Source organism: Topomyia yanbarensis, chromosome 3 (assembly GCF_030247195.1).
Source record: "Topomyia yanbarensis strain Yona2022 chromosome 3, ASM3024719v1, whole genome shotgun sequence".
NCBI classification, from domain to species: domain Eukaryota; kingdom Metazoa; phylum Arthropoda; class Insecta; order Diptera; family Culicidae; genus Topomyia; species Topomyia yanbarensis.
The window spans coordinates 74,817,342-74,845,268 of record NC_080672.1 but is presented as its reverse complement, the minus strand read 5'-3'; the positions used below and the strand labels follow the sequence as shown (position 1 = coordinate 74,845,268).

The 27,927-nt window shown below is 38.0% G+C and overlaps 1 protein-coding gene across 1 annotated transcript; it reads left to right on the top strand.

Moving 5' to 3' along the window:
• The first annotated feature begins 12 nt into the window (after nucleotides 1-12).
• On the top strand, nucleotides 13-16,520 carry LOC131691880 (zinc finger protein 624-like). Its single transcript, XM_058978566.1, has 6 exons — nucleotides 13-250; nucleotides 12,729-14,039; nucleotides 14,103-14,192; nucleotides 14,257-14,401; nucleotides 16,025-16,108; nucleotides 16,189-16,520. The coding sequence occupies exons 1-6, from the start codon at nucleotides 137-139 to the stop codon at nucleotides 16,413-16,415; spliced, it is 1,971 nt and encodes a 656-aa protein (XP_058834549.1). The 5' UTR covers nucleotides 13-136; the 3' UTR covers nucleotides 16,416-16,520.
• The last annotated feature ends 11,407 nt before the right edge of the window (nucleotides 16,521-27,927 follow it).

Below are 27,927 nucleotides of genomic sequence, written 5' to 3'. Positions count from 1 at the left end.
CATGAAAATTGTTGTGTATTTACATCTGCCTCGTAAACCACAGTGAAAAATATTTCAGTGATAGCAATAAGTTGAACTTTTGATCAAATTAACACTTTCCGGCTGAAAACACGAACAAAAACGGCACCGGGAAACGATGGATTTGTGTCGCACCTGTATGGCTGACGATCCTACGCAGCTGGTTCCAGTTTACTCCAAGCTGGATGATGCATTCATAGCAAACATCATAATGGAGTGTACTTCCCTACAGGTAAGAAATTCAGTCTATTAATTTTCTAGTATAATACTATAGTTATTTGCTATTTGTGAATAAGCCAGCACAATTAGTAAATAACTATCAACGTAAATTATACGCAATTAAAACAAAGTTTTTTTTCATGTTTTTTGATCTGATTATAATGAGTTTTTGATAAGTGTCAGAGAAAGGAAAGATCTGAAAAACAAAGGGGGTAAACCACAACCGACACAAGACGCACAATAAAAAGTTATTTTTTAAATGGACAAGCGAGTTCGACATTTCCAGTTTTAAAGGCGAAAACTGAGCTTGATGTAAAAGGTGTGGAGGAAAACGTGTGCTGATAACAAACGAATTCTTGACAAACATATGATTACGGCGTAAAAGCCAACTGTCAAAATTCTGTTTGAAAGGAAACTCCGGAAAAACCGCTACAAACCTAACACAGCTCAATGCAGTTTATGAAAGAGAAAACTTTTCTCTTTTGTTTACTACCAACATCTGTGATTGGTGAGTAACGGTTTGTCCAGAATTTCCACTCAAAGTGAATTATGGCAGTTGGCTTTTAAGCCGTAATCATATGTTTGTCGAGAATTGGTTAAATAAATTCCATACGATAAACAAAGATCACTTAGTAGTGGTTTATAAAATAAACTACAGTCGTGATTCGCTGGTTGGGCCACACCTCTGTCCAACTAACGAATTTGATTCGTTAGTTGGACCGACTGACAGATGTCAAAAACTCCAAAGGAGACGTTAGTAGTGTAATTGCATCTATTCACATCTCTAATAATTGTCAGATTGATTGTCAAAGTAAATTTGACGTAAGATTTTGACATTCAGATGTTTTTTTAGTTGGACAATGGTCCAACTAGCGGAGGTCCAACTAAAATGCGGTCCAGTTAAAAAATGTCCAACCAGCGAATCACGACTGTATATTAAATCTACTGAATCCAACTAAAAAGCATCTAAATGTCAAAATGTTATGTCAAATTTACTTTGACAATCGATCTGACAATTATTAGAGATGTGAATAGATGCAACTACACTACTAACGTCTCCTTTGGAGAGTTTTTGACTTCTGTCAGTCGGTCCAACTAACGAATCAAATTCGTTAGTTGGACAGTGGTGTGGCCCAACCAGCGAATCACGACTGTACATTTTTTTGCCATTTATACAGGCGCATAAAGCCCTCCCCTAGGTGGATGGGTTTAACGGTGTTGTAAACATCATCAAGCATCTTTCGTGCATCACCCGGATAGAATTTTACAATAGCATTTACCCTACAAACAATCATAAAACAATAAATATTAGGACATGTTCAGGAGCGTTTTATTTTGTATAGGAGTTTCAAAGTAGAACTGGAACTAAAACAGTCACATCCCCAGCAGAGCGTTTTGTTTTATAATTTCGAGCAGTTTTGTTTTAAAATTTAAAACTGTTATACGACGCCGTTCTATGTGTTGTTGATTTTAAAGCACGTTTAGAACTGTGTTTTTAATACTTGCAGAGTTTTCAACACAGACACTTAGACCCGATAGACTGCACTGAGCGGAATCGCTACATCCATATTATATGATATTCATATAACTCAGCACTATTGGAATTTCCAATGATTGCTACATTAGACTTTCAAAAGTATATCAAACTTATATGGATATCATGTTGAATGTAGCATTCCTCACAAATTCAATTCTATCAGGTTTCCATATAACATTTAAATTCCAGTGTCAGACCCAAATCTATCAGCGCACCATATAACTATCTGATAATTATCATATTAACATTGGGTGGTCCAATGAAATGTATAGGACACTTTGATAAATGTATAAGAAATATTTAACGGATTAAAGCATATGATGGTTTATTAAATCTATAAGAAATGTTAGTTATTTAGATAGAGAGCTTTTTCTACGTAATACTTATATGAAGCTGGACTGATTGTTTTCGGATGTGCTTCGAAATTATGGTATTCATAGTATACCGATCGTCTTATTATTCTTAATTAAAATAATGCAGTCATTCTTAGACTGTAGTGAAACAACTATAATCTAAATAAAAGATTAAACATTTAATAGTTTTTAATTCAGAACATATTTGTATACCATTGATACCAGTGCACAGTGGTCCAGATCGCTAATTTAGGAGGAATTTTTACTTTCTGACAAACCTGTATAATTTAGACGTATCATGTCTTAGGATGAATTTGTGTACATCAGAAGATGCTTCTTTTTGTTGGAATATTTATTAGGGTGGTTCTAATTTATCTAAAATACGAAAATAAACTTTTTACTGATGAAAGATAGAGCTCCACAGTCTTCCACAAAGTTGTAAAGAAACTTATTTTGAATAAATTTGTTGAAAATTAAAGCTCTATCTATTTTAGTTTTTGTTATACAAGAAATTAAAAAAAAAGATAAGGGTGTTCCTGAAAAAAACGTTTTTTAGTATAACTTTCGTATCTTTTATTTTTTGTTAACACAACCTTTGAACAGCTTATTGAAAACTTCAAGCCGAGTATTTTTCTCCAAGACACCGAAAGGCTAACTTTTTTTAAAAAAAAGTTATGGACACTTTTCGTTAAAAAATAGCCTATTTCAAGGCTCAATATCGCTGGGCACCTAAAATTGAATACTGTTTCAACCACATGAAAGACCATACTTTTTAGTATATTTGAGCAGTTATTTTTTTAAAATTTGCAATTTAGATTTAAAGTTTGTAGTTTTGCAGGTTCAACGCATTAACGCATTTACACACATATCGTTGTATTATGAAAAAAGCTACTTTCAAATGTCATTCTCTCATCGCAGCAAGCTTTGCGTAAGTGAAATGACTGTCAAAAAAAGGTTTCTGATTTTATTCGTTTTAAATAAAACTAGTAAATATGGATATTAGTCGAAGAGAGTTGGCGAATTTGCTTAACACTGGTAAAAAGACAGATGAACTGCTTAAGTTCATTACAAGTAGTAATCCAAATGTAAAATTGAGACTTGTTAATGTTCGAAAGAAATTTTTTATTATAGTGCACTGTGCAGTGGTGAAATGGAACTTTTGATTGAAGGAATTTTTTTCAATTTTTTTGAGGCTTTAAAGCTTTTGCAGACTACTCGTCTTCAAAATTCAAAAAGTAGATACAGAACACTAAATTAGGATTATCGCCAGTAGTACCCTTTTATCATTTTCTAGCATAAGTGAACTGTGGAATCTATATCTGGTGCACTTTTGCTCAATAATCCCTCTCAGAGCTGGCATAAAAACAAAATTCAGTTTGTTTCTAAAACCGAACATGCCCGAACCTGAATGCGCTGTGTCGGGAGAATGAATTACAAGGGTAACAAACCATACATTTAATTCATCGTGGCGGGCATCAATTGAATTTTGTTTTCTTTTAAGTTCACGCAGGGGTGTCAATTTTTTCAAGCTCTCGTTCTCAGTACATTACAATACATTATAGTAGATGTGGCAACATTTCTCAATTAGGAAGGAAAATCTTCAATTTATTACACGGTGCTACAGCAATTTTGAACTTTTCAAGAGACCTAGTACAGGTTGTAAAGCACTTCAAATGCATTTTAAAAAATTGTTGTAAAGATGGGGTATAGAAAATCTTGAATTATAGCAAAATTAAACCATTTTTTGGGACTTTCTGCAATAAATTAATTGCGCTGTCAGTTTTCAGCCGATTTGCGATTTATCAACATTTCTAGTTAGAAGAAAAGTATACCTTTCCAAAGGTAGCCATGTGATGCTGTTTTGTAAGAAATAATGCGCCATTTTTGAACAACAATATTAAAATTGCCAAATTTTTGAGTTTTTTTTTCTTGAAAAACATGCAAATGGTTCAACATTTTCCCAGAGCCACGGTCTAGTTCTAATGATACTTCGAAAGAACATTTAATTCCGTGTCCAACGACATTTTGATCATTAAAATCGATTGGGAAATGGCAAAGGTATTCAATTGTTTCCAAATTGGAAATTGTCGTGCATGAGCCCTTAAGGTGGAAAATTCTCTTTCGAAATAACCGCTGTGGTGCGATGCTGATCATAGTAGCAGTGCCACATAAACCCCTTAAGAGTCGTGGGAGCAATTCCTAATTTAGGCAAAGTCGAATTACTCCGTTATTTCTCCACCGATAGTCATGATCAAAATGTCGTTGGAAATTAAATGTCTTTAAAATTATCATTAGAACTAGGACGTGCTTCTGAACAAATGTTGAACCATTTGCATGTTTTGTCATGAAAAAATAGAGAGTTACAGTCTTCAGGTAAAATGTTTGCAACTAGTTTCTCTACAACTTTGCTGAAGTATTTGTCTATCTGAATTATTGAATAAAATAAATTTCGTAACTCACTATTAGGGGGATTAATCATAAACCCGATAAAACAAAAAGAAGGGGAGTTCTACTCCAAGAAACTTTCTCAAAGACATTGGTAAAGTTAACAGTTTTGACGCAATCCAAAAAACCCCTTTTTTGCTCTTTGGGATCAATGTGCAGCGTGTTACCTTTTCAGCAGAAGGAAATTACATTTGTATTTAAAAATTTGTGTTCAACTGACAATAAGTCTTAATTAACTAAACTAAAAATAATTAATTTAACAGCAAACGGTGACGGAATTGTGATGAATTGGTATCGAAGTCGAAGTGCCCGACAAACTCGTTGAAGCGACGAACCATCACTATAATCGGACTATTGGAAGCGTAGCTAATGTTACGCATTTCGATGTGTCCTTTACGTGATCAACGCGTTGTAGCTGAATATACTTGTGTTCAATTTTTTTTTAATCTATATACGGCTCAAAACTATAATAAAACTGTTAATAAAGACAAATAAATTCAACAGTCTTAATTACGCAAAGTCGTCACATTAAATATTGTTTATAAAATGTCAATCTAGTAGCGTTACTGCAACGGGTTAAGTTTAAAAGAAATTGTAAAAGGAAGCAAAAAAACGTTTTTATAAGAGGCAACAAAAACTAGAATCATTTCTCCATTTATGGCATTTTCTATTTTAGCACATTGCCATATTAAATTAGTAAATCAGTTTCTTTTACTTCATATTTAAGTTATACTCCCGGTCATCGGTTATCCTTGATTGAAGTTGCATTTTTAACTATCTCAGAATTTCAGAATTGATTTGAAATTCTTGGCAGCCAGCTGCCCAGAGTAAAAAACACGCGCTAATTCTTCTCCGAGTTACATAGATCGTATCGATTATCAAGGTGGATTCAGATTTGTAACTATTTACCCCACCTCACTAGCTCCTTCCCGTAGTAAACGTAGAGATGCAGAGATATACAGAATCTCCATAACCACGTTTGTTATAATGACATTAATTTCCTTACCAGAATATAGATAGAACTTTCGAAACCTGCACATAGAGGATGGATAGCTACTCCCAGGTTCCATCCGTTGATTCTCGTTCATTCGCTTGTTCTGGTCAATCACGAAGGCTACTTCTACGAATTTTACGATCGTCATGCTCATGCTCAGTTGGAAAAGAAAGCAAATACACGATAGGTTTCATATATATTGAGTATGACTGCTCCAATGGATTTGAATACCATTAACAAATTAAACCGGGATAAATTTGACCTTTAGCAAATCTAAAACGATTGTGATGCGCTGGAACTTGGCGCAAATTTCTGTTGAACACAATTTTCATAATATATTGAAGCATTTGTATGAGAAGAAAATGGCAACTTCAGGCAAAGAAATGACAATTTTATCTTTGCTTCAGGTCAGTTTTCGAAACAATTGTTTGTGACTGCGTTTTAAATTCTACTTGTTTTCCTTTTTCTATTTTTGGTTGTCGGTTTTTAAATAAGTCACGGTTTTCCCAACCCTACGCCATACCAGCCTATCCTAACTCGGTGCATAACTATGTTGGCCGTTTTTAATTTCTATATGACCAGCCTTTAAATTCAGTAACACTCACCTACTTAACGAAATTGCGACAGTTTCGCATTTGGTGGGGATAGTTCAATTACCTTTGAATATGTATCTTTATTTTTTACACAAATTAAAAGCTTGAAATTGATGTCTGTTTTCTGTGGTTAGTTGTTGAAGAGAATATCATCTTGTGTAATTCGAAACCATTACCTGGTGGAAATAAAAAAAAAAACCATTAGAACGTACCTTTACCAGTTTAATTTTGTTAAAAAACCCTTACCAAACAAAAACAAGCTTTCGGTCCGCCATTTCGTTTTTCTTGTCAGGCTTCGTTTTACAACCCACTACTTACACCCACGAGATGGTTGAGCTCATTAGCTATTCATATAACTTGAATATGCTTTTCTAATCATATTCATATTGACCGCGCTGGATTCAAATTTATTGGATATCACTGAGGTTTAACATGAACTTTGTGTAACATTCATATGTATTCATATAAATTCTACACAAAGAATTGTGGTCTGATTCATATGACAAATCTAATAAATACAAAAGATATTTTCATTTCAGTGTGGGGAAAAATAAATTTGAATGCAGTAACGTTGAAGGCATGGCGAGACATGAATTTTAAATTAAATAGAACACCCGCTAAAACTGCTGCTGGGGACAGCAAGCTCCAGTTTTAAAATTTTAAGTTTTATTTTATAGAACTGTCAAAATTATGAATCTAGAACTGAAACACTCCTGAACATGCCCTTATAGTTATTACTGTTTCAACATTGTTCGATGCCAAGTTTTCACAGTAGATTTACAATAAAATTTTATGTAACAATAATTTTCACTGTTCAGCAAAAAACTGGTACAGTGCATTCACAATAAATTTTACTGTTTTCTAGAGAAAAATGTATGACGAAAAATTGATTTTTTTAGTGTTAAGATACATAACCACCCCCCCCCTTTTCACTGTAAAAGTCTATTTTACATGGAAATTTACTGTTAAAACGGTTAAAATAATTGTTTTTGTATTGTAGCATAACACTAAAACTTACTGTAAATTATTGTAAAATTACTGTACTGTCACAGTAAAAATCGTGGTTTTGTTACTGTACATTTCTATTCGGGCAGTATTAAAGAAATTCGGACAAACAATTGCCTTAATATGGTTATTTATTACGCCTCGATAGTGGTTCATCGAGGAGACAGAGTGGGCTTATGGGCCTTTATTATGTTTTTTCATACTTTCTACCAGCCCAAACTAACGATCAACCAAAACTTTACGGTTACCACAATGAAAATGAATTGGACCAATCTTGACCACTGGAACACTGTTGCGGACAAACCTTAGAAAACGTATATATTTTTCCATCATTCCAGCTTTTTGGATTCATAATTTTATAAGAAATGCGAAGCTCTTCAAATCGTATGCTCTTACAGCTCCTTCAACCTCGGTAAGACCACTCCGGCACCAGTGCCGGATGCAATCAAATAAGGACATTTGATGCAATTTTGAAAACCATATGGCGGTTTCCGGTAACCACAAAACAGTGTAAAGCATCATCAATTTGGATGTCGTTAGAAAGGAGGTTGGTCAGCGAAAGCCGAAAAATGATGATTGGCGTCATTTTGAAAACCAAGACGTTGGTTTACCATAAAACAATGAAAACCATCACCAATTTGGGTCACTTAAAAGGGGGTTTTCAGTTAAAAACAGCAATTGATTTTTGACGTCTTTTTGAAAAACAATGTGATGGCTTCCTGTAACCACAAAACAGTGAAAACCATCATCAATAATAGCGTCATGGTAAAGCGGATTGTCAACTGAAGAGGGAAATTTGTGATTGGCGTCATTTTTAAACCAATATGGCGACATCTAGTAACTACAAAACTGAAAAGCAGTGAAATCCATCACAAATATAGGCATCATTTGAAAGGGGTGAACAGCAAAAAACAGCAACCGATTAATGAAGCCATTTTGAAAACCAAGATGGCAACTTCTGGTTACAAAAAAAACAGAGAAAACCATCATCAATATGGATGTCATTTGCAATCGAGTAGTGAGTAGAAGATCGATATTGATTTTTAATGAAATTTAGATGATCAGGATAGCGGGTGTGTCAGGGAAAGACGGAAATTGACGATTGTTCGATGTCAATATGTGTGTCATTTGAAAGGGGAGTAGAAGACAGAAACGGACCATTGGTACCATTTTGAAAACCAAAATAGCGGCCTCCGGTTGGGCATGTGCGCCACCGCGCCCGCACCGGTAATTTTTAACATACGCCGACGTCGAACGATAGGCCGGTGTTTTCCCAATTTTTCCTCCTTAGGGAGGAATATAGTATAGCGCTTTCGCATTGATCTGCTAAGCCAAAACACGTTTCGGCTTCGCTGTGTGTTATCAGCTTAACAGAAGTTCTGGTCTATCGGGACATCACGGGCAACCAGTTGTTTGATTGGAAACATAAATAGTGTTTCCGTTTTAGTATTTAGCGTCAAGCCGGAGCTAAACTCTGCAATAAGTTAGTGTCGGTTTTTGATGAGCCGTAGTCGAAACGTACCCATGACTTTATTACGGGTCAACGGATTCGAACGCTAATAGGAATACTGGAACTGTACTAAAATTCAGATCTTTTTTACCGGTTTTATCCAAATTAGTCAAAATTTACGAAACGAGAGCAAAATTAAAATAAAATTTTCAGAAAAATCATAACTTGACACTGTAAAGGATGTACCTCATAACTTGGCACTACAAAGGACTTTCCTGATGTCTGTGTATGTGTTCGTCGGAGTGTTTGTGACTCTGGGGCAGGAAATGGATACAGAACTGGCGTATATGATAGAATAGTAAGTAATTTATTATCTCGCGGGCATTTTTTTCTTGTTCTTATACAAGTTTCCCACATACAGCTACATCCTACGAACACGATGTTAAATATGAAAACGTGAAGACCATGATTCCCGTGACCTTGATCTAACGGAAATTTGCTAACATGATTTGGTACCTCGTACTAGCATGGATTATATTGAAATAATTATGTCGAAGTATGAAGAATCCGTTTTTTACGATACTTTAGAGAAACTGTTTCCCTTGCATTCTTAACGGTGTTCGGATGGTGCGAATGCGGTTGATCTAACCTATACCATCTTACTTCACTTTCGTAGGTAGACCATCTCAAGGTCTTAACTACACACAAAGAACCCTATGCGCATACCCTGGGTCAGTTCTGTTACCAGATGACACACTACGGTAAGACATGCGCCAACACAACTGCAGAAAATTAATCTACTACAACCAACTCCATCAAACAGTCTTCTACATCTGCTGATACGATTCTATCACATTTACCCGAATGACATTCGCCCGAAAGCCACCTCAGGATTTCTATGAAGGACTACCGCGTCTACATGACCGTCCATATAGTTGAGATCGACGGTGTGGTCACCGATTCGAGTTGATCATGCGTGGGGCGAAGGAGTTTGTTGGGTATTCCAATGAGTGAAGATTTCTAGTAACAATCGCACAGGATGTGACATGTTTTACACTAAATAGAATTAACATAATAGGAAGAAGGCCCGATGTGGTAAGTGCACAGAAAGATCCCGCTCATAGAACTCGTTTGCGCAGAAATATGAAAGAGAGCAATGGTACTCACCACGACAAGAGGTGCTTGAGAGGCCGCCCAAAGCTCCTCTTGTTGAGGAAAGACTGACAGAAAATAGAAACAAACAACCCCTAATTTTAGAATTTTAGATTCAAACAAAAAACTTCCAGCGGGTACCGGTGGCCTAATATTTCAACCAGAGATTCAACTTAATAGAGGGTTAGTTAGGCAGCGACAACTTTGTGATATGGCGGATCTCCTCCCGACATCGAGGCGATTTCGATTGTCACGGTAAGGTATGGAGTTGACAGCTTTAAGAAGGTGGTTTGCTCTATTGCCCACGACTACATTTCTGGACGATTTGAGTGTCTGTGAAACAACTTCAGCAACTCGCGAAAAAAACACACTCCATATGGACGTCTGTTCTGTGTTGCAATGCACACTTTCTCAATATTTCTTATAATTTGAAATGTGTAACAAAAATGATTTCAGATCCAAAAATCTGTACTTTTCCACAAATATCTGTAATTTTTACCGTGCAGAATTTGTAGCGACAAATTTCGAAAAATCTGTACTTGTACGCTGATAAAAATCCAAACTTATATTTTATGTACTTCGCACGCATGATATCCGTGAGTACAAAAATGTCCCAAAAATATTCGGGACCATTCCTAAATTACGTAACGCTTTTAGAGGAGGAGGGGTACGGCAAAATGTGTCATATGGGTGAGGAGAGTAAAATAGAACGTTACGAAACATGTTTTCATTTCGTTTGCACACATACCAAGCATGGGTAAAATAACGACAACAGTGTAAAAATTTTAATCCGCTGCGGCGCAAGTATAATTTTTCTAAATATGATTTGATGTACGGCAAAATGAATATATCTCCGAAATGGTCCCTCTTATCTATGTGGTGTAAGCAGTAGGGATGTTCCCTATAAAATTCTCAACAAATGTATGTAAATAACGATTAGTACATTAATATGAAATATAAAAGAAATTAGAAAATCAAATCTTTGACGTGTTCCGTCAATTTCAACAAAATACCAAATTTCTTCCATTCCAACAAAATACCAAATTTCTTAATTCTTAAAAAAAAAATTAAAGGGTTGTGTACAGGACACGACCACAGTGACATTAAAAATGTAGCTTTTTTCAAGAGCGTGCAAATGAATTTTATCTATCACACATATCGACTCACGTTCTTGCTCACTCGCCTATTTCTATATGTAACAATTTGCTGTAAACCCTCCCCATTAAAACATAATTTATTGAAGGTCATTTAACGGTAATCTATTATTACAATTAATAAAGTATCCCACTAGGTGATTGGCATTATTTGGCTGATCCATCTAGTAAAAATAGGCTGGTCTGTCCAGAAAATATATTCAAAAGAAAAGTTCCATATTGAGAGCTGTGATGAGGAAGCCCACGCCCGCCAACGGAAATATACAGATTCTCCATGAAATATGAAATTTCATTTTCCATTTAAATTTTCAATAATGTACTAATGAACTTAAGTAAACAATCTTAAGTTTAAGTATTTCTTGATCGATTAGTGGTGGAAAAAATTAAATTATTTGATAAATTACATTGTTATGCAACGTTCGCACTACCAGTTAAAACGGGTTTTTATGCTATCTTGGTGACATTTTTCTTGTTGCTAATTATTGAAACATGTTGTAACTCTGTAGTGTAAACATTGTATTATTAAACCAATTCTGCATCATGCATAATAATATCTGCAGTACAGCGGTTTGTTCCATAATTTAAAACAGATTTATTTTAAAATTTAAATTAGTATACCCAACCGTTCTATTTGTTGTATACTTTAAAACGCAATTAGAACTGTGTTTTAAGTACATAGGGTAGGACAGATATTCTGACTGGATAAACTGGGAAAACAATTTTAAGTCCAGTAACGCTTAAGACATGGCTTGAATTTGAATCGAAAAAGAACACCCGCTTCAACTGCTGCTGGGACGGTAAGTTCTGTTTTAAAATTTTCCGTTGTGTGCAGTACGAAACAAAAGTGTTTGAAATTAGAAAACAAAAAGTTCTGCTGGGAATGTGATTAATAATAATAATAATAATAATAATAATAATAATAAAAATAAATATATTTGTTTCAAACGCAACACTCTTAAGCAGCACACACCGTATTGAATTAAATCCAAATCACCCCGCCCACCCACTTTGCAAATCATTCTGTGACACCGTGCTGGTACCCGAAAAATCCGCACACGGCCACCGCTGCCGTAAATGCATAGCGTCTACCGCTTATTGTAGTGCCCAGACGCTGCAACCATGATCGTTCGACATAAGAACAAAAACTGATTCAAACGGGTACGCGTCACCTCTATTTATAAACTAACCGTATATGCTTTAGTCACTTAGGTGCGAGTGTGTGCAAATGCCAACGTTACCGAAAATCGATAGCGCTTATTGCATCGCCCGGAGACGATGTTGCTCGTATGGGATAAGAGCAACAACTGATTTAAACGGACATGCGTTGCTTCTATTTATGACTTTTCGTGTTTCATTGAGCAACTAAGCTGCCCTCTCTTGACGGCTGTGTCTGAGAAATCTGCCTCACGAATGGTAATTTTCCCGTTTTTCGTGAACTTTTTAATTTTACCAATTTCCAAAAGTCTACTTTTATTGGGGAGATATTAAATTATTACCAATATTTAAGTTAAGTGTTTCTGAATCGGTTGGTGTATGAATGATTAAAATCCATCTAGTAATATCGGAGTTATAAGCGTGCAAACCTTACATAGTTTCGTTACATGGGAGGTAGTTTAGATTTTAGAATGACACCTAGCCCCAGATAGTAGAGTAAGACATTTTTAATGTCAAAATACTTAGCTTAGACGATGCTCAAGTTTTGCATGTTTTCAAAAAATCGGCAAAGCCTCGCAAGCAATTCTATTAAGTTTCCCCTTAATGTAATCGAACAATTCAACTACAAAAACAAACTAACCCTCATTTTACAGATCCGCGAAAACGACGGTCTTCCAGCGCACATCTGCTGCCGCTGTATGGAAACGTTGAAGCTACTGACAGCTTTTATCAGAACGGCACGAGACTGCGATCGACAGCTGCGTAAACTGTTCGAACCGGAAACCACGCCTTCGCTGGAAGTCGATACAATTGTAACCTTGGATGAGAATATAAATTCGGTTAAATGCGACGCTGATGCGTTCCAGTTTGCCGAGGTAAAGATCGAACCAACCGAGGAGTTGCTTGCCGAGTATCTGGATTCGGAACCGGGTGAGGCAAATTCCTCTGGGAGTGAAAATGCCACTGATGACGATGATGATGATGATGATAGTGATAGCGGTGAATCTAGTAACGGTAGTAAAAGTAACAGCGAAAATGACAGCGAATGGAACGGCAGTGACGAAGAGTTCAAAATGCAGGAGCCCAAGACAGCGAAAAGACGAGGTCGGAAACCAAAACCGAAACCCTTGAATACGGATGATAAACCTTTACTTAATAAGCGACGATCGAAGAGAAACGAAGATCTCACCATGAATGAGTATGAACGGGAATTGTATTCGGTTATCAAGGTCGAAAAGAACAAACATACATGCTGCGGTTGTCTGTTGATTTTCGAAACAGCTCAAGGCCTGGAGTCGCATCGTAAGAAGTCTCACACTCGAAAGAGGGATTCAGCGACAACCAATCCTTCCGATAAGGTACTCTGTGATGGATGCATGCGAAAGTACAAATCTAAGCGACGAGTTAACTATCACAAGGAACGTGTTCGGCAACTGGAAACGATCTGGGAGTGCAACAAATGCAAAAATAGATTTTCAGAAGCGACGCGGCGACGATCACACTCTAAGAAGCATCCAAGGAGGATATCTTCGGTAGCTGTTGTGGCCCCAATCAAGGAGATGATCCAACGGGAGCTTGGATGGATTTGCTGCGCACAGGCGTGTGGGCGCTCGTTTCCTCTGGAAACAGAGCTGATAGCTCACGCACACAAGGCTCATCAGATCAACAAACAGGAAGCAGAACTGGAAGAGAATCAGGACAAACCGGTCCAATGTCAAGTTTGCTATAGGCGGTTTCACGACAAAAATGGACTGATCAACCACCAACAGCGGCTGTACCGATTGCACAAATACCAATGCGCCCTCTGTGGACTACAGTTCAACAGCGGAGGGCGGTTAACGGAACACGAGCTTACGCATAAAAGTGAGAAACCCTTCAAGTGTCAACTGTGCGACAAAGCATTCACCCAGAAGGGCAATCTTAAAACGCACATGACCGTGCACACGAACGAAAAACCGTATCAGGTGAGTTTTATATTAAATTTTGACACGCATTTTCAACAGTTAACCGGTGCTTTTATTTTCAAGTGTTCTGTTTGTGGAATGGCATTCCGTCAGAAGGGTGGCCTGAAAACACATATGTCCAACCATATCGAAAAGCCACAATTCAAATGTGAAGTAAGCTCGGTTGATTCATGCCATTGTCAAATATATATTTTATATATTAATGCATTTAATTCAGGTATGCTCGAAGATGTTCAAAGCCAAGCTGCATTTAAGATACCACATGCGCATTCATAACGGCGAGAGACCGTTCCCTTGTCGCTACTGCGAAAAAGCTTTCACGGATTTCACAAACCGAATGAGACACGAAATGAGCCATACCGGTAAGTTTACAGTATTTTTTGTGACAAACATAATAAGCTGCAATCACCTCCTGGAATCGAATAAGATCGATTAATGCACCCGTTTACATTTTATCTGAAAACGCCGAATCTTCATCTCGACATCTTTGTTTATCATTTATCTGTCGGTGTCATTCCAATCGAACACGAAAATGGTCAATCCCTAGTAGCAATTGAGGTTTCATGGTAGCTTTATAGCCACTCATAAAACTTAGACTGCACTTGCAGCATGCTATAAAACTTCAATTGTTACTTAGGATGTCTGGGAAGTACAGTGATGTTATACCGACTAAACCAACGTTGAAAATAATGGTGAAGAGTAATCAGTATTCCGCGGATGTCATCATTGACTTATTGCAAACTCGGGCTGAGGGCATTCCTATTCAAATTATGAATGTTATTGCTGATTTCGAAAATCCACACTTCAAGTATAACAAACACAATGGACACCTATGGCGGTCTACCCCTACGATGAACTCCGCTAGCGAATGACGGATCTCAATAGTAGCATGTTCGTAATAACCTGGTAAAGGAGGATGATTGTGATGATCTAGGCTGCGGTCATCACCTAAAGCAACAAAGGTCATAACCCCAAGTCCAAGACGTGAAGCGACCCGTGCCGAGGGATGAGTGGTCGAGGAGGTGAAAAAGATGCTCGATCGTTAACGGAGCCTGTGGGGCACCTGGGCAACCCCCACAGTAAGCGTCCCTTACCACGTTACTGCGGAGCTCTGGTGTGGCGGACCTTTATTTCTCGCGTAACTCGTGGGAACAATATGAGTGAAGTGAACAAAAATAAAAACCAAAAAACGGAGATGCCGAACCCATTTGCCAAAGGTGGTTTGGCGAAGTCTCCCCCCAGTGGGGGGGGGGGGGGGTAGTGCAGCAGCGGGGGCTGCATCCGACAGCACCAGTGACTCCCCAGCAGTGGTAGGAAATAGCCCTACCAAGGATCTGAAACAACCTGCTGGTGCTCCGCAAAGCTGTTCGAGTCTCAAGACAAGAACAGGAAACATACGTGAAGAGGGAAGAGAGAAGGCCGACAGAGGAACCCAGACAGTGGCCTTCAAGAGGGTGGAGGGAAGAGAGAAGGCCGACAAAGGAACCCATACAGGGGCCTTCCCCTTCTATGGAGCAGCCAAGTCGCTCCAGGCGGCGGCTCATTTCCCCTCGACGGTCAGGGGCAAGACGGCGCCGAACTTGAAGCGACCTATCTGTCCTGGAGGCCTTTAAAGTGATGCACTGCTTCGACTGCAGATAAAGCAACATATTCGAGATGAAATAAAAGGCAGAAAACATCTGAATGCTCTTCAACTGATTTTTAATGCGTAAATTGTGTAAAACAGAATAATGAACCGAAATTGAATTTGGACTTAACCAATCCGGTTTTAGTAAGCAGTGTATATCCGAGAGCATTCCGGGTTATAATGTTGCTTTTTATCCATCCCATTCCAACAAATACTGCCGTGATCGAGTTTCTATTTATTCCAATCGATTGAATCCAACACCAGCTTTGCCATGCATCTGTAACCTGGAATTCGTATACATACATACAGAATTTAGCCCATCTAAACAGCAAATAACTAATCAACTTCATCATTCCAGGAATCAAACCATACAAATGCTCATATTGCGATAAATCATTCATTAGAAAACGATTCCTGATGGAGCACGAAAGTACTCACACCGGTAAGTTCTCATTCTCCTATTTGTGTTAAATGTTTGAAACTTTTGTTTGTTTTTTTTTCTCCGATCCATCCCTCAAACAGGTTTGAAAATGTATAACTGCGATGTGTGCCATCAAAGCTTCGGCCAGAAAAACTCCCTAAAAAAGCATCTGTCGACAGTTCATCCCAGCTTCAGCGGAACACAAAATGATACCGCAGTTGCAGTTGCATCTCTTTCGCCCACAAGCTCCCATTCGATGCCACCACAACAGACACACCCAATTCATCGGAAAACCCAACTGATGGCTAGCTTTCATCATTCACTTTAATTCCAACAGCCATAGTTTCGAGAAATGTCTTGTGTAGGTAAAGGTAAACTTTTCCAGATGGAGTCTGTAATGTATCACGTATAATAAACGTCAACGTAAACGTTACGTTCGTCTGTCTATTTCCCTCTACAAAATTGAGAAATTTATCAAGCAACATTATTCTCTCGATCATAGTCATAAACAACCTTCGCTACAGTTGGGATCACCTGAAGCATAAAAAATTATGATCCTTCGACCAAATAAATTTAACATGATGCGGATTGGTCATAAAGGGTGTCTCGTTTGGTCTATCTAAAATGTATTTCCCATCAACCCGCCCCCTAGAGAGGAGGATGGGTCCGAGCTTGAGAAGAAATTGCAATATTCTCAACACATTGAACAACGAACGTAATGAAGACGACCACCCAGCAGGACCATTCTGGGTCGTCCCACACCCCCATAGCGCACAAGCGTCATAACAATTTTCTTGATGACGTCAATTACATCAGGCTGATTTTCCACAGCAGCAGCATAGTGCACAGAGGCAATTCAGCGAACAGAAAATTCTACAACCACTTGCGTAACAACTAGTCCGAGTGCAATGAACTTTTGCGTTCTCGATGGCGGTCAACTGAGTAAACGAAAGAGTATCGGCTCTTCTCGGGAAATTTTTGGTCATCTCCGCATAGTTTGGCATGTATTGGTGCATCAAACGGATTTTCCGATTTATCGTAGCTTGAAAGTGCATCGTAGTAAAGGGGGCCTGAAATCGTTTATAGCTCAGTGCTGCCAAGTTAAGATGATTTATTGATTTATTTCGCTGGGAACTTAAATGATATCGTGCTCTCCAAATTTATTTACCCGAAAAAGATTTAGGGAAACCGGGGGTAAGTCCAACACCTTAAGTGTAATATTTTTTCTAAAGTACTACAAATCTACAGAAATTACAAATCTTGCACATAATCCTTGTTCAGATGGGTCTTATCAAGAAATATTTTCAGAGTCTCAAATAGACAATTTTATTAAAAAATATTGGGTGCCAAATAGTGGTGCAAAATGATATTTTCCAAACGCAGCGTTGTACGCATAATTACGTTTTTGATTATCGTTACAGTATCGTCTTTACGCATGGGCACACTGGGCCAGGGGCCCCGCACTGTGGATGGAAATAAGTTCATACTAATGCCTGTGTTCGAAAAAAGTTACACTCGAATATTTGTAACTCTTCAGTTCGTTGCTAACAATGGCAGAAACGATATCTTGAACCTGATGGTGATTGAAAATTTCGAAAGGCTTGATGAGCTCAATTCTCTGACCAGTTTCATATCGCTGTTCTTTGACAACATGGCGCAGAATATTAATCTTTTTCTTACAATCCCAACCGAGTGCACTTCATAAATACTTCTGAATCTACTATTTTCTTCAACACATTCATGAAAGACGAGATTTGTGGAATTCCGGACCACATACGCCACGCAAGTTGGTCAAACATTTTTTTATAATGAATTCCGAGATGTCGACTATCTAAGAAGTTTTATACTGACGGATCATACTTCGAAGGGTCCATTGGCTTCGGTATTTTCAATGAAAAGTTCACCGCCTCCTACAAACTCAGTGACTCCGCTTCAGTTTATGTCGCAGAACTAGCTGCCATTCAGTATACCCTTGGAGTCATTGAAACATTACCCGTAGACCATTACTTCATCGTCTCGGATAGCCTGAGTTCTATTGGCGCTATTCGCTCGATGAAACATGGAAAGCACTCCTCGTATTTTTTGGAGAAAATACAGGAGCTACTGAGTGCTTTATCTGACAAATCTTTCCAGATTACCTTGGTGTGGGTCCCTTCTCATTACTCCATTCCGGGCAATGAGAAGGCGGATTCCTTAGCGAAGGTGGGTACCAAAGAAGTTGACGTTTATGAAAGACCAATTAGCTTCCACAAATTTTTCAGTATTACTCATCAGAGAACCCTTAAAAGTTGGCAAACTTCGTGGAGCAATGGTGAACTAGGAAGGTGGCTACATTCGATAGTCCCTAAGGTATCGACGAATCCTTGGTTCAAGGGGATGGATGTGGGTCGTGACTTCATTCGTGTTATGTCCCGACTCATGGCAAACCATTACACGCTGGATGCACATCTCCAGCGTATTGGGCTCGTGGGTAGTGGCATCTGCGCTTGTGGCGACGGCTATCACGATATCGAGCACATTGTCTGGGCGTGCACCGAGTACAGTTCCGCCAGGTCTCGGCTTGTGGACACCCTCCGGGCCCGAGGAAGACCACCCAATGTCCCGGTTCGAGATGTTCTGGCAAGCCGCGATCTCCTCTATGTGTCCCTCGTATACACTTTCCTAAAAACCATCAATATACAAATTTAACTGCCCCTTTTTATCATTCTCAGTAGTGCCCTCTTCCGCTAGTATCGTACAGGTTTGATGCGACTCGAAGACGACACCAAACAACTCTGTCGAATGAGCTAACAAACACGGGACCTACGCACAAACCACACGCGCAACTCGAAGTCTTTCCGATCCGCATCTGAGCCGTACTACGAAATCGTCTGGAGGAACCCCTGCAGACTCGAGGAGGAACACCGGGCGTTCCAGTACATAATTCTTCCTGATGAAGGCCACCAGAGTCTGTAACCTATGCCGTTGATCTTCCGATGCCTGAAACTGAAAGTTAATAACTTTCTCCCCTGCCATCTTTGTCCACCCTCCCTCCCCTGACTCTTATACCCAGAAGTATCAAAGTTCACTTTATTTAACATTGAAATTTATTGTTCGTGTTTTTGGATTAAACATCTGTATCGCGATCACTGGCTGTCAGACGCTGATCAGAAGAATTCGAAACGTTGAACCGAACATATCATGCACGGCCAAATTGTGTACTTGATGACTACTACTTGGCATATGCATTTCCAATTTCAATTTGCTCAGCTCAAAACAAAACACATCATATCTTATAGATTGGACATTCTTTGTGAAATACTTTACTTATTCCTCCAAAGTACCATCGTTTGCTCATCTATTAACGACGTTTGGCAACTATAGTCTCAATTATTTATGGAATCAGCGTTTCGACTTCGTCTCATCACAATCCGACACTAACTTAGTGCCAGAAACAAGCTAGCGCCGGATTGACGCGTTCCAAAAATAAAAGCACTATTTGTGTTTCTGAGCAAACCCTTAGTCCTGCGTGATGTCCAGCAAGGAACGCAAATTTTATAACTAATTTAGTTATAGGTTTTGTGCCCTTCACGTGCAAATGTGGTATTGAATATTTTTCTACTTAATGTAAAAAAAAAGTTTTTACCAATATTTTTCTCGACAAGGGAGAATTATAACAAAGTGTACTCCCCTTGAAATGTCCTGTTATCTTTCCAATAGCCATTACAATATGTCTCGTTTTGGGAATTTTAGATTGAAACACGAATCTTCTCTGTGATATGCTGCTTTATCATTTTATTCGCTAATAACTCTACCTTAGGGTGTCCGAGATTTCCTTTTTATTTTATACACTAAAATACACTAAAAGTCCCAGATCGCCATAGCAGGATACTCTAATGATCACTCCCTTCTAGAACTAAACCGTGCACTCAAATACACAGTTCGCGCGAACATTCAAAAATTCACGCAAATATGCAAGCGGTTACACAGTTATACAAACTGATTTATACACGCAACGCTCGAGTTCGGTGCGATATTACAACCCAGGTTGCAAACGTGACCATGCAATTGCGATCATCCACGCAAACCTGTGCTCGCGATCTCGCAAACACAAAAACGCCCCTGTGAATGTTTTAAGACCTACGAATTCATAAATCTCAAATGCGGTTATACAAACCCGATCATTCGCAGACCCTCAGGCTTATTTTATCTTGAGATAATGTGCCCAGAGCACGAAATACATCAATGGTACACGATTTTTTTCCCCCAAAATCGCGAATAAAGTGCCATGAATCCTGGAACAATCACGTTTCTATGTTACGAAAAAGTACCAGAAATAAAAATCATGTGTTTTATAATTATGTTTAACTTCAATTCAATGATGCCTGAATAACGCTTTTATTTGTGGAGATATTGTTTTTCTTTTATGAACTTCAGTCACGGTTTCCGCCACTTCACTACCAAAACGTTCTTCTGCATGTGAACTAGTCCAAACTTATTCATAAAACCAACACAAAGTCATGAAATATTATTCATGTATACGTGACTTGATTCATGTTTGCTAGCGAATTAGTCACGACTTTGCATTCGCGCTTGTGAAGTAGTTCACAAAATCATAAAATATTGTTCATGTGTTTGTGAACTGGTTTATGATTCCTGTTTATTCGTCACAACTCACCATTCATGTCCGTGAATTAATTCACAAAACCATGAAATATTTTTCATGTGTTCATGAACTAGTTGATGATTCCCAGTACAGTAGCCACGACTGACCATTCGTTCTTGTGAAATAGTTCACAAAATCGGAAAATGTTATGCATGTATACGTGAACTGATTCATAATTCGTAGCGAGTTAGTAACGACTTATCATTCGTACTCGCGAAATTGTTCGCGACATCATAAAATATTATTCATGTAAACGTGAACTGGTGCATTTTTCCTAGTATAATAGTTACGCCTGACCATGTGTACCCGTGGAATAGTTGACAAAATTAAAAAACTATTGTTCGTGTATTCATGAATTGGTTCATGATCCCTAGTATAAGACACGACTAACCATTCATGCTCGTGAAATAGTTCACAAAATCATAAAATATTATTCGTGAATTGGTCCATGATTCCTAGTGCATAGTTCACAAACTATCTTGAGTGGTTGTGATATTTAGAACATATCTAGAGAAAATTTAGAATAGGACGTAAGTAACAATGAGAGATTCTCTTTGTGGTCTTTCTCTTCTGTTTATTACTCGACCATTTCAACATTTACTACTATACTTCTTGCATAATATTCTAGTAAAAACCGTCGGCTTTCGATATATACTGGAAAATTAGTGCAAAGAGTTGTAATGACGTCGTAATAAACGAAAGAGAAAGTAAACAAAGAGAGGCTCTCAATGTTACTTACGTCCTATTGAAAATTTTCTCTAGATATTCCCAATCATTTTCAAATTCATCCAACTCTGTACACGGTCATGAAATTCACAAAATTTGGATTTTTTATCAAATATTATACAGTTATGTTCAGCTGCAAGCGACTAGTAATATATGCGAGCAGTAAATACAAGAAAATTGGTACACCCAAAACGGCACTCTCAGATTTTATGTTTTTGGCCTCACAATCTCATTCCCAAAAACAATCCTTTTTTAGCATTGAGCTGTTCGCGCACAGTTCGAGATTCACTAAAAACTCCTCTTTACTACCCGTACAAGGACGACATACACTCGTTAAGTAGTAAAATTGCATATATAGGCTTCATACTAATAATGAGTGATAATGTCGTTTGGCTCCCCGCCACCGGTATTGCAGCATCGTCATTGACACATTTTGCTTTGTACCATTTTTTCCGCTTTTTAATAACATTCCGTTTGTATGCATGTATTGTGAACTAAGCCTTACTAGGAAAAAAATGTTAAGAGATAGCATCAGGACTGGAACCGACAAACATCAACTCGCTAAAAAGCCTATTTACACCGTAGGCCATAACAACACATAATGAGTAGTCATTCGAATGAGCTATATAAACTTCTCATTATTGCAGCAGCGATCACAAATGGGACAGCTTGGGAACGTTGGTATGTATTATTCAAGTCATATCTTCATCGTGTAGCTAACAGCGTGTAGCTATGGGGATCGATATTGTATTGCACAAGTTGAACACTAACGCATCATTTGGAAGCTTTCCGCTCACAGTTCGTGAACGAACAAAACAGATGCATTTCCGCTCGCAAAGATTCATTTTGGGTGTAGGATTTCCAACATCGTTATTTTATCGTTATCATCGTTAGTAATTAAAAAATAGCATATCCCGATAAGGCAAAGATAAATTACGAATATCATGATAAAATGCTGATATCAATTTTTTTTGAGGATTTGTGTTATTTTATTTTATTTTAGTCCTTTTTATTAATTTTATTCATTAAATTGAATTGATTATTTGAAGTCGACGAACGAAGCATTTAATCCGGTGACTTTGTGAAATCATTTGACGCTAGGTATTCGAGGGCGACGCACGGAAGATTACTCCGCAAGACTGAGCGTGTAGATGATTTTATTGAGCCGATGATTTATTAGAGAATTAAACCCGCATCTATCATACAAGAATACGAAGAATTTATTTGAATATTTATTCCTTCACCAACCGTTATATGTATTTTCGATGCTATCTTCAACTGTATGTTCACGAAATCATTTGATGCTAGATGTTTGAAGATGACGGAGAGAGCATCTATTCACTTGTGACAAAAAACACCAAAGAAATATTCAAAAATCGTTTTCGTTCATGGCATATGTTGGAGTTGAGTTGAGACTTGGTTTTCGAAAGGCAGCTTTTAATATGTTTGTTGATGCAAAATATCTTAGAAATGCATGAAACATTGAATCTTGAATCATGTGCCGACATCTTCTGCTGCTCATTAAAACTATAGGCAGATGAGATTGCTTGTCAAGTCGAGGCTGCTCTGACATAAAATCGAAGCAAGCAGCTTCTGGTCTTGGGGATTTTTAAATCAAACAAGTAGTTTCCAGCGCTTCAAGGGACACCAAAAATCGCATGTGACGTTTAGATCGGGTATTTAACTTAGTGCAGCACTGATTGGGCCTATAGTTTATATATACATAGTTCAACTCTTCAACTTTTCACTTTGACCTATTCTAAAGAGCTGACACAGAAATATTCAGTCGCGACGGATATCACAAAAGGGCGTCTGAATATGCTCAGCGTTGCGCTATGTTATCTAAAGAATACAAATGATATTACCGACGACAAGCATTTTATAAAGGGCTACCGTGTCTACATTCCCGCCTATAAAGCAGAGATCGACGGCGTGATCACCGAGTTTTAAAATGCTATTTAAAAGCCGCCTTTGGCAAAATTTACTGCATTGCCATTAAAATTCTTTATTTACTGCTTTATCCCGAAAATAAGTACCAAAGAAAAATAAAATTCATCTATTTGTGATTTAAATATTCCCTGACCGGTGATAAACTGTCCGACGAACAACACTCAAAGATATTGATGTTTTCCAACGTATTAACCCTTTGCGACGCAACTTTTTTTTCAATGCTACAGTTATTTTTAGCTTTATATAAGCTGATTCTGATGTCGAAAAGGTAAAATTCAAGATGGCGGATCCAATATGGCGACTGTGCTATATTTTATATTTTTTTATATTGGCCTAAAACGTCTTACAAGGGTGTTTTCGGAGTCACTGATTCTGATTCTGACGTCGAAAATATAAAATTCAAAATGGCGGATCCAATATGGCGACTGTGCTTTGCTAAATTTCATGTTTTTTATAATGCCCCAAAACGTCATAAAAGGGGTTTTTGGTGTCGCTGATTTTGATTCTGATGTTAGAATTTTAAAATTAAAAATGGTGGATCCAAAATAGCGACTGGGATTGGCTTAATTTCAAGATAAAAGCGCTGATGTAAGAAGGGTGACCAAGCAAAGCAATAAGTTTAATTATACTTTTTATAAACGTTCAAGTTTGTGATCAATGAAGGTAACAAGAGTGCGCAGAACGATTTCTTGTATAGAAACCGGCGAAGCAGATCTGAGTGTCGTCGAATTTTGTAATTATAATTAGAGGTGTGCGCCGCCGCGCCGCTAATTTCAGGTAAATATTGTCGCCGTGCTCGAGTTTTATACTGACTGTGACAAAATTTGCCAATTTCGCAAAAAATGGTTGAAATTTTGTAGGCGTTATTTTGAGTTTTCCAATTTTGACGTCAGAGTCGTAATCAGCTACTCCAAAAACTCTCATAAATCGAGTTTTATGCTCATTGTAACAAAATTCGCAAATTTCGTAACAAAATGGCTGCCATTGTGTAGCCGCCATTTTCAAATTCTGTTATCAAAATTGTAATCAGCGACCTCAAAAACCACACAATCTATTTTTATGCTAGTTGAGAAGTTATCCCTATCTCTCAGAATCATTTATAGACCAATATAATAATATACTCCATATTTGCATATTTTGATATTTTTTTTTCGGAAACTGACCTACGAAAAATTCTGGAAAAAATCTATTATTTAGTTCAAGATTGTAGTTTATTGTAAAAAAATTAGATTCTCGAGTTTTAATTGTTTGTAACTAATTAGTAGTAATTAACAAAATCGCATAATTTTTTGAGCTGGTTATACTCCTTACATCCCTAAGTGTTAATTAATAGGAAAAAATCGTATTTATATGTCAACGCTAAAAAATCAAATGAAAACTTAGGAGAAGTAAAAGGGACTGCTTCGCAAAGGGTTGACGTACTTGAAGCTGCATTCGTTTATATTCCGATTCTAAACATACAAATGTAAGGAATTGTGAACAAATGTAAAGATTTTTTTATTTCAAAATTCTTATTCTAACATTTTGCTAACACTGGACGACAAACTAGCACAGTTACAACATTACCCAGCACTCTCTTCTATTTCTATCGCATTTGGAAAGTAGGTTACCAGTAGCTAGTTCAACAACAAGCACTTACAGCTCCCTGCTCTGTTTTCTCACCATGAATTCACTGTCCACCACAGTTTCACACTTTCCATCACACCAATACAGACAGACTCACAATTTTCTCAACCCCTCAAATCTCAAAGCGACCGGAAAATGAGTAGCTACTAACACCGGAAAACAAGAGACTCTCTCTCTCTCACTCTTTTCCATCCCACTATAATGCTCACTCTCATTTCCTCCGCTGCTGGATTGACATCAAAACATACATTACGCCAGACAATGCGATATCCGCGGACAAAGCGAACGATGTTAGGAATCCTGCCAGTGGTGATGTGAGGATGGGGTGTCGGCGAAACCCATTTACCAACGCCCTCCAACAAGTCGTCTGCTGTAGGAATTGCACGTTCAGGATTAGGTCCCGTTTGCTGCTGGCTGGGTGCATGGAAGCTCAACCTGGACCAGACAAACAGTGATAATATTGAGTAAGCTTAAAATTAAAGTGCTTTCTATTTTTCTGCACCATCAGACACAGCCAACAAACCGCTCGCTGAATACTGCCGGGCACACCGGGTTTGGGGTGTGTTTGCTGAACCATGGCGGCTGGTCATGTCTGCTTTTGGCAAGCTTGTGTTTGCGCGAGGTTTCAGGAGATTTGCTCTTTATTTGAAAGTTTCGAATCGATATATTCAGCATACTTTTTTGTGGGTTGAATTTGCATTTTGTGTTTTGAATTCAAACAGTTTTCAATTATTACGAAAATCTAACATCATTTTACCGGACAGAAACCACTAATCTTCCCGGTATAACAAAGGATTACATTGTAGAATACTCCAAACCAATTGCAATTGGCTGAAACTTTTCAGTTATTTTCAGTTGAAGTTATATTGTTACATTTATTCGGCTGTTTTTTATTACAGTTAGCATGTCACACCGGGCCCAGGCTTTTAATTAATATTTTAGGACTTTGAACTAATTTATATTAGACGGTACGAAAATCAATCATCAAGAAACTTAGCTACAGTAATACAATATCCGTTCCAATTTCATAACATTCCGTGCCGTCTAAACCCGCTAGTCAAAGCCAAAGATACAGCCAGCAAACCACCCACACAACCCCTAACGAACAGCAAAATCTACCTTTAAATTAGACCGCCTCAGCAAGCATCCTCACGAAAACAGTGTGCAACGCATCGATCCCATCTCTAAGTATGTACTACACCAATCAAAAGGAGATTCTGTAGAGAGTGTCGAGTAGGTGAATTCAAAGAATGTGCAAATACATAAATATACATACATGCACCGTAACTAGTTAAGGCTGTAACAGGGCTGGAAAATTATACATAGCAAGTTGATGTAAGGGTTACCCGAGTTCAAAGTTCCAGATTTGGAATGTGCCCTTGTCATTTTGTTTGTGCAAGATTCCTCCGAGCGGTCGTACTAGAAGGTGGAAACTTTCGGATGGAGCGATAAGTACGTGCTCATCGGAAGAAGTATTCGAAAAGCGATACTCTCAAAATTCAATAACTAGTCAAGTACTCGATAGATATAGCAGCAAAATGGATGGAATTTTACCGCCTGCGGATTTACAAAAACTGCTTTTATTTTCTTTTTCGCTTCAGAAGAGCGATGCACAGAATCAAGTTGGGAAACTTGTATTGCAATCATGAGATCAAAGGTAGAGGCAGATTGGAATACTTATTCGATATAGTTGAATAAGAATCAACTGAAATTCGGTCGAAGTGCTTGTGTAGGGCCAACATAGAATCAATATTATAAGTTTTATTGACGTCATTAATTTGGTGAACCACTAAAAATAATAAGGGTGTGTTCAAAAGATAGGTAGGTAATACCTGAGACATAGTCGGAGTGGCGTGACAACACTTAGAGTTAGTAATTGAAATCTGAAAGCGGGCCTTACACGATCTACAGTCAGAGAGTAATGACAGTGTAGTGCAAAAACCAATTAACAAATCATCCGACCGAGTATACACACTAAGTTTTTATTACTTTCTTAGTGTAGTGCTCATAACAGATGTAGTAATAGTGTGCTTTGACAGGTGTAGTAATGCGCATACCTATATTAATGTTGTCTAGATCACAGCTTCGGTGACGGTTTGGGCATGAATTACGACTATCGGAAAAATTCCGTTAAAATAACTCGAAAAAAAGTGTAGAAACCAGTCAGTTTACCAGAATGATTTGATGTATATATGGCCATCAAACTCTCCTGATTCAAACCCGATGGACTAGTCCACCTGATTAATTATTGAGTAAAGAGTTTGTACTAACCCACACACTGGCTAAATTATCGAGCTTTGATTGTTACGCCTTTCAAGTAATACTGCCTTCCAGACGTGCGTTACGTCATCCGATCATTAAAGCTTCGACGTGTCATCAAATCTGTTTGATCTTCAAGCATCCAGCGTTACTCCATCAGGAAACGTTAGAAGCAGTATACGTATGAAGCTTTCAATGATACTGCTCGTCTCTTAAATAATGACCATAGTCAGGTATACGGGTTATCAGACGATCATCTTTGGAACGATGTGGAGGAATTTGAGGAATTAATTCTTGGCGCAGACTTGAATGATAAACTGACGATTTATTACCAGAACGTCCGAGGCATACGCACAAAAATCGATTAAGTTTTCCTAGCAGTCTCTTCCCATTACGACATAACTGTTCTCACCGAAAACTGGTTAGATGATAGGATTCATTCTCGTCAGCTTTTTGGTCATACATATGCTGATTATAGAAACGATCGCAGTTTTGTGAACAGCTGTAAATCACGCGGAGGGGGCGTACGCATTAGACCGGCAACAATTTTGACTTTTTTTCGGAACACTGTTAAATCAAAAGGTAATTGGCCTCACATACCACTTGTCAAATATGAGCTTTTTCCGATAACTCT

Excerpts from the sequence above, each read along its gene's own strand:
- LOC131691880 (XM_058978566.1), top strand. The coding sequence starts at position 137 with ATGGATTTGTGTCGCACCTGTATGGCTGACGATCCTACGCAGCTGGTT. Across the intron at positions 251-12,728 it reads TGGAGTGTACTTCCCTACAG|ATCCGCGAAAACGACGGTCT; the intron begins GTAAGAAATTCA and ends CTCATTTTACAG. Across the intron at positions 14,402-16,024 it reads ACACGAAATGAGCCATACCG|GAATCAAACCATACAAATGC; the intron begins GTAAGTTTACAG and ends TCATCATTCCAG.